The sequence below is a fragment of the Pezoporus wallicus genome, unplaced genomic scaffold (genome assembly GCF_028554395.1).
Source record: "Pezoporus wallicus isolate ANWC-B61680 ecotype Strahan unplaced genomic scaffold, APGP_CSIRO_Pwel_v1 contig_12994, whole genome shotgun sequence".
NCBI lineage: Eukaryota > Metazoa > Chordata > Aves > Psittaciformes > Psittacidae > Pezoporus > Pezoporus wallicus.
This window is the reverse complement of record NW_026642957.1, coordinates 6990-14299: the sequence shown is the minus strand read 5'-3', so window position 1 is coordinate 14299 and position 7310 is coordinate 6990. Positions and strand designations below refer to the sequence as shown.

Here is a 7310-nt window from a genome sequence, read left to right as displayed (position 1 = left end):
CGCACGGGGGCAAGGCGCGGCCCCGCGGCATGCGTGCGCGCTCCCTGCCCCCCCCCCGCCTTCCCCTCTCTCTCTCTCTCTCTCTCTCCTCCGTCGCGCTCGGTTGTTCCTTCCCCCCCTTTGTGAGGCGCTCGGAGTGGCCCGGACATCGCTGACTCGCCATGGCCGACGAGAAGCCCAAGGTGAGGCAGGCGCTCTCCCGCCGCCCTCCCTCGCTCCCGCCGCCCTCACTTCGCCCCTGAGGCGGCGGCGGGAGGAGGAGGAGGAGGAGGAGGAGGCCCGTGCCCGGCCCTGGCCCGGCCCTAGCCCCAGCCAAGCGGCCTCGGCTCCGGCGCGCCGGCTTTGCGCGCCATTTTCCTGCGCACCCAGGCCGCGGTCGCTTCCCGCCCCGTCGGGGGAGGGGGGCCGGGGCCGCAGCCTCCCGGGGCGGGCGGGGGATCCCCGGGGAGGGTGGCGGGGAAAGAAGAGGGGGGCTGAGGGGGGCGAATCCGGGCTCCCTTCCCGCCCTCCTCAGGGAGAGAGGCAGGGCCGGAGGCGGTTGCTGCCGCTGCCTTCCTCCTCCTCGCGCGGCCGGATCCGGCCTGCCCTGCGCGGTTGGCGGCGCAGCATCCCCGCTTGCAGCCAGCCTCTCGCCGGGGCACTTGCCAGCCCCTTCCCGTTCGGTCCTGCGGGAGGGGCGGGCGGAACATCGCTCCCTGCCCCCTTTTGTGCTGCCTCCGGGCCCGGCGGCCCTGGCGCCCGGGGTGGGGGGGGGGGGGCCGCTGGCTGGAGTGGGGGAGCTTCGCTTTCCACATCAGTAATTAAACAACAACCACAGCGAAATAATAATAACTAAAACCCCCACCACAACCAGCCCCGCCGCCGTCTTCTCCCTCAATTGGTATTTTTTCCCTCGTTTTCAACGGGGTTCGGAGGCATCTCTCACATGGCGGCGGCGGCGACCCGGACCCGGCCCCAGGGCGTTTGTCCGAGAGGAAACACAGACAAACACGTTACCCAGGAGCCCGGTGGTGGTCGGTCTTCTCTTCCCCTCCGCATCAGAACGCGAACAGCGGAGTTGAAGTCGGTTCTCTGCAGTTTGTGCATGTGGAAGCGACGGGACCGGACTCGGGGTTTCGGAGGGGTTTTACTGGGCGCTTAATGAAGGAGGAAGCTTGGTTCTTGTCAGGTTTTGCCACCTTTTCACATACGGCCTTTTAAAGTAGCTTGAAGTTTTCTTCAGAAGGACTTCAGCGGGTAGGAAAAAGTTTGAGGTGTAGTAAGAAACCCACTTGGTAGCGGTGGAGACCGTAGCTATAACATAATTAACTTTATTCCTTTGGTTGTGAGCTGTGGTGTTGCATATTATTGTGCCCTTGTTAGAAATAACTACTTTTTGATCTTTAAATATGTTGTAAAACAATTGTCTTAGTTTTTCATTGCTACCTGGCATGTTAACCAATGACAGCCAATATCAGTTGGGTTTGGGGGGGTTCTTCTTGTGTGTGTGGCTTTTTTCTTTAAAGTTTCAAATAAAAACTACTGAGCTTTATCTCCTAATTCAGATTTCCAAGCTATAATGCCCTTCATTTCCTCCTTTTTAATGACCTGTTGCACTGTGGTAAAATGTTCACTTCTTGTTTCATACCTTTTTTTTTTAAAAAGTGTGTTTTTTTGTCTTCTTTCATTTCCTCCACAGGAAGGAGTGAAGACTGAAAACAATGACCACATTAATCTGAAGGTGGCAGGGCAAGATGGGTCTGTGGTGCAGTTTAAGATTAAGAGGCATACACCACTTAGCAAACTAATGAAAGCCTATTGTGAACGACAGGTATGGTTCTTGTGTGATCATCAGGAGAGGGCTGGGGGGGAGGAGGTGGTCTCCAGAGGTGACACAATAAAGACAGTAGAGGCTTAGATCTATGGAAATGTTCAAAATGATAAAGGCTTAACAGAAAGTAATTGTGTTGTGGGGCGAGTGTTGCACTTGGGATCTGTTAGAGTGGACTGATAGGGTTGTGACAGGAAATGGGTAAAATAAAGATCCGTTGTTATCTTTGTGAAATCTGTGTTAGAGGTGGAGGCTCTTGGGAGGCGACTGTTATTCTATGGCTCAAAAGTACCCGTATGGAAAGGGTGGGTTGGGAACCTGTGGTATGAACTCAGGATAGACTTGAGTGGTAATCAGAGGTACTTTTATAACTCTGAGTAACGTCTTGGTGTGGTCCTAGGCTTCTACTTTATTAGCTTAGTATTGTATTGAGATGGGAGAACATCACCGGGTACTGCAGCATTTAAAGGTGTCAGATGTCCACCTTGAGAAGGAGCTTGTACGGTTAATGCTGTGCGTGGGTTGTTTTTTTTCTTGTGGCCTTGTCAGATTAATCCTCTGAGGAGCAAAAATCCTTGGATTTTGTTGGTGTAATGGCAAGTGCAGGCAACTATTGCAAGTCTTACACCCACCTGTAGAAGAGCTGTGCTATTTAACACTTTAATCTGGAGCTTGCGGTTAGGAAAGTTCTGTCTCTGCTGTCCATGATTTTTTAATGACTGTCTTGCCTTTAAAAAGTTCCATCTACACAAAAGTGTTTGGAACTAGGGAATGTTTGGTTTGTATTTTTTTAAACACAAATATTCAGTGATACCATCAAATGCAGTAAAATCGGTATAAAATACTGAGGTAACTGTTTCACTACCAGGAAAAAACAAACTCTCATTCACATTCAGAGCGGTAAAACCTTTTAGATTTACCCTTTGCCTCAGCAGGATAGTGATACAAATAAAGACAGGGCAAAGCAGCTCTCACTGAATGTGTGAATATGTTCTTGTATGGGTGTTCTGGGGACAAATTAGTGAGTGTTTGAAGTGTGAACTCATTTTTCCTACCTCTGTCATATAAACTCTTGTTAGATTATGCAGATCTCTGTGTACTGCTTTTGCAAACATGAAGTGCAGTTAGATCTCTCTTGGTCAGTTGTCTCTAAAGTCCTGGGAAAGATGATTTTAGAAGCACCATTCATATTTAAGTGACTTGGAAACAAAAGTGAGACTATAAACTCACCACCTGAATTCCTCATTTGTCACCTGGAGGAGAAAAAGAATAAATCTTTATAATGGGAGACATTATTTCTTGTTTCAGTTTGAAGGCAGTAGGTGTGCAAAGGATATTGTCTGCAGATTGCATTTCTGAGGTGCTTACTTTGTTTAGAAGCATTTGTTCTGCCTTAGTCTAAAAGTTAGATTTTAGTTTGGTTTTGTAACTGGGCACATCCAGTCTTAAAATCCTTAAACTGTGGACTTCAGATCTAATTTTGGAGAGGTGGAAGCTGCAATAGTAGAGAATTGAGCAGCTTTAAAGAAGGAAAATCATGTATTGCATGTAGTAAACCTAAAATGGAAGTAAAACCTTGACTGATACTTTCAGAAGATCAAGACTATTCGTGTGGGGAAAACTAATTCGTGGAACAGCCAATTTCTTGTGGCTATTAATCTCGCCAGGGTACCATTGTTGAGGATGTTTTCAGCTAACACTTATCCAGCTCATAAAGTTGTCAGGAGCCTGCAAAAAAACCCCAACACTTTTGGAATGGGAAAAACATATTTTAAGCAACACAATGACAGAGAAAACAGCTCCAACCAAATGTTGCTGTGCAAAAATGTGTTGCTGCCATGCCACTTTGCCACATGGTTTTTTTAAACAAGATGATGTTCTGAGTGAACACTGCAGTCTGAGTCATGTTGGAGAAGGCTTTTGCTCTGAATTTTAAATTGTGACTGAAAATTTTACTCATTCTTTCTTAAAATCTTTTTTTTTTTTTTTCTGAAAAATTTCAAGAATAATGAACTACGTTTTGTGTGATAAAGCTGCTCTTGCAGGGCTAAATGAAGGCTGCTCTTCAAATACAGAGGTGCCAGAACAGCACCGTGTTGGATTTACCTCAGCTTGACTTGTAGGGAGAGTAGATAGAACTGGGGAAGAAGTAGACACCAAGGTTCTTGATTCTGGTTGTATCCTCAAACTTCATTCATCTTCCTTTGCAGAACATGGTGTACAGTAGAATACCTTTGAAAAGTCGTGCAATTGAGGCTTATGTTATTACTAGAAGGGGTTGTTGCTCTTTAGTTCTTTTTGAGTTGGCCCAGGCAAGAATGAGCCATCCCCTGCGGATGGAAGAGGTCAGCAGAGTAACTGTGAGTGTGGTAGAAATGCTTAAGATGAGTTCAGATCCTATTCAGTAGTTTCTGGAAGTAGAAAATTCCTTTATCTTTTTTAAAGTTTCAGCTGTGCAGGGAACAACTTTGATCCATTGACTTCTTGTAAATAGGAATTTGAGGTCAGAAAGTTACCATCGCCTGCCCTTAGGTGCTGCAGACTAAGAGATGGTGGTTGCATTTATGGGACAAATGCTTTTGGTTTTGGGGAGGATCAAAAAGGAATATCGACTGTTACTGTTTGACATCTGTTACCCAAAGTGTTGCATCTAATTTTAAGTCTATTATTATTAAAAAGCTCTATAAAAATCCTGGCTTTTGGAGTGAGCACTAGAAACTGCTTTATTTTACCTTCCAGTCGGTGGGGGCACTGTTGCTTCTCTTAGTAGTTGGCCACAATACAATTATTAATAGAAAACAGATTGCGAGGATTTGTAGTGAAATGCCTTAAAAGTCAGTGCATGAGGGGAGTATGAAAAGTATATTGTGGCATTTAATGATCATGCTGACAAGTTCAAGAGAAAGCTAGGGAGTACTTTTACACCAGACTTACTTCTCTTTTTTGCTTCCCTTTGTGCAGGGGTTGTCAATGAGGCAAATCAGATTCCGGTTCGATGGGCAGCCTATTAATGAATCAGACACACCTGCACAGGTAAATAGCAGAAGAAAGGCTAAAGAACTGCATTTGATACTTGCTGCAGGTGTTGATGCTTCTCTTGCATATGAAATACTTGTGTAATTGTATATATTAGTGATTAAACTGGATCTTTTTTTAGCAGTATTATGGTTGAACTAGTTTAGGATTGTTGGAACTGGAATCTCAGACTTCTGTAGCGTTTTAAATAATGAGTCTGTATCACCAGGAATAAAATAAGAAATGGAAGTGCAGTGTACAGATGGTGAGTCTTGTAAAACTGTCACCTTATTGAGTCACAGCTCTGAGCTAAGAGTTGGTAAGTCAAGAACTGAGCTTTTCCTGAAGCAGTGGCTTTCTTTTTTCTGTAAGAGGTTTCCAGGATGTTATCAGGGTCCTGTTTGCAAACTGGCTTTTGTAATGCAGAAATAAATCTGTTATTTGTAACTGGAAGCTCTGTTTCAGCAGCATAGAATTAATGAATACCGTGAAGCTTGTGTTTTGGGGTTGTAACAGGGTATAATCAAGGCCATTCCAAGAACAGAATGGTTTGCTGTGGCTTTTAAGTACTTCTCTGTACTGCTCTACATAGCTGTGTTTAATCAGTGTTTCCAAGTGATACAGGTTGATGTGCTTTGCCAGAGCTACTTGTTATGAAATAAGGGATTCTTGGTGTTGGAGGGTTTATAATAGATCTGTATTTTGTAAGCAGTTGCTTCAAAGAATGTGCCTCCTATGGGCACAATCTGTGCAACCTTTGAACTCGGAATGCTGATAATCAAGGTAACAGTGCTTTTTTCTCCATCCATGTTATGCTGAAGCTCAGGAACACAGCTGTTTATAGCTGTGGTAAATACCATAGACCTGTTTAGTTTCCTAGAGTAGAAATTGAGACTGTTTAGGAATATAATGTTAGTTACAGCAACTCCTTCAATCTTCCAATAGATTTTTATCACTAGGTAACGTCAACATCCCAGAAATACCAGCTGTAAAAATTAGGATGAAAAAGAGACTTACATTTATGAAGTATTGCTGTTGCTCACTGGCAGTTTATTAAATGGGTGACCATGTGAAGCGCTTTATATCATGCTTGCTGATGCTTGGTTTTACTGCCTGCCTGGGGGCCTTAATTACAGTCTGTTTTCTTTAGTGCTGTAGCTGAACCCATTTGAACAACAGCAGCAAGGTGGAATTGTGTCAATGTCCTAAGGTAAACTGAGGAAGTAAATAGGAGAAAGAAGATGCCATGGAAAAGTAGGCAACTGAATCAAAGTATTATGAATGCTGATCTTTTCCACAGGAGTCCTACAATGCACCCTGAAGTTGTATACTAGAATCCATTCTAGGACAAGAATTACCAACTGGCTTTTTGGTTTTGCTATGTAATTTCTTTGCTCTTGAGTTCTGGTGTGTAGGTTAAATGTACAAGGTGATGGTAATGGAAGGGAGAGGGGCTGGACTGGTTAAGCCGCATACAAAGTAAATGTGAACATAGGAAATGGGAGAACAACCGAGCCTATAGTAGATACCTGAGAAGAGTTAAAAGCCTTTTCTGTCTTTCTTTTCTGCTACAGTTGGAAATGGAGGATGAAGATACAATTGATGTGTTCCAGCAGCAAACAGGAGGAGTTTACTAAACAAACCAACACACAAACAACCTGCTACTTTCCTCTGCAGAACTGTGCTCCCACAGGCGACACATTCACAATTAGACAAACGAGACTTGGTTCAGCCACATCCTGACTACTGCAGTAGAGTTTTCTCTCTTCTCTCTCTTGATTTTTCTTTTTTTTTTCCTATTCCTTCTATTGTACATAAAGTAACTGGTGTATGTGCACAGACATAATGCATATTTTTTTTAACTAAATGGCCAATGGTATGTTTTGATCAACATTTAATGGAGATGGGGTGGGAAAAACAAACTGGTTCTGTGAAAAATGCCCCTTTCTCCGTTAGTGGCATGCTCCTTCTCCTTTTATCTTTATATTCCAGTAAGTTATTTTGCTCTCACTGTTTAAAAAACCAACAAAAGAACCTTGCATACCTTGTTTGATTGGATAATTTCAATGTTTTTTCTTTTATCATTGTAAAACCAAGGACAATTTTATAACTTTTTTGTACGTAGCTGTTACATGTAGAGCAATCTCTGTCTAAGTAGGGTTAAATTACTCTAAAAAAAAAAAAAAAAAATCCTAGATAGTTTTCCCTTCAAGTAAAGCGTCTTGTTGTTTAAATAAACTTCTTGTTTAAAATAACCAGGTTTCTTTAGTTTTCTCTGGAGTAACAGTACTCAGCACTTATGTTTCTTTCTCTGCAGCACTTTACGCTTCCCAATGCTCAGCTTTCCATGGGGTAAGTAAGTATAATTCCCCTTTTACAGATAGAAGACTGCTGGATAATGAAAGGCTTCTTTAAGCCCTCCCAGTTGGTAGCTGAATTGGAAGTAGAAGTTGTTTTTCTCTTTTGATTTCTTGTTTTAGATGTT

The 7310-nt window shown here is 43.5% G+C and overlaps 1 protein-coding gene across 1 annotated transcript; it reads left to right on the top strand.

The window, feature by feature from the left end:
- Nucleotides 1-27: 27 nt before the first annotated feature.
- On the top strand, nucleotides 28-7080 carry LOC130612019 (small ubiquitin-related modifier 2). Its single transcript, XM_057433309.1, has 4 exons — nucleotides 28-182; nucleotides 1679-1810; nucleotides 4772-4843; nucleotides 6400-7080. The coding sequence occupies exons 1-4, from the start codon at nucleotides 162-164 to the stop codon at nucleotides 6460-6462; spliced, it is 288 nt and encodes a 95-aa protein (XP_057289292.1). The 5' UTR covers nucleotides 28-161; the 3' UTR covers nucleotides 6463-7080.
- The last annotated feature ends 230 nt before the right edge of the window (nucleotides 7081-7310 follow it).

Bases quoted from the DNA above. Each gene is read 5' to 3' on its own strand.
- LOC130612019 (XM_057433309.1), top strand. From the start codon at position 162: ATGGCCGACGAGAAGCCCAAG. The intron at 183-1,678 runs GTGAGGCAGGCG...TTTCCTCCACAG, and splicing joins TGGCCGACGAGAAGCCCAAG to GAAGGAGTGAAGACTGAAAA. The intron at 4,844-6,399 runs GTAAATAGCAGA...TTTCTGCTACAG, and splicing joins AATCAGACACACCTGCACAG to TTGGAAATGGAGGATGAAGA.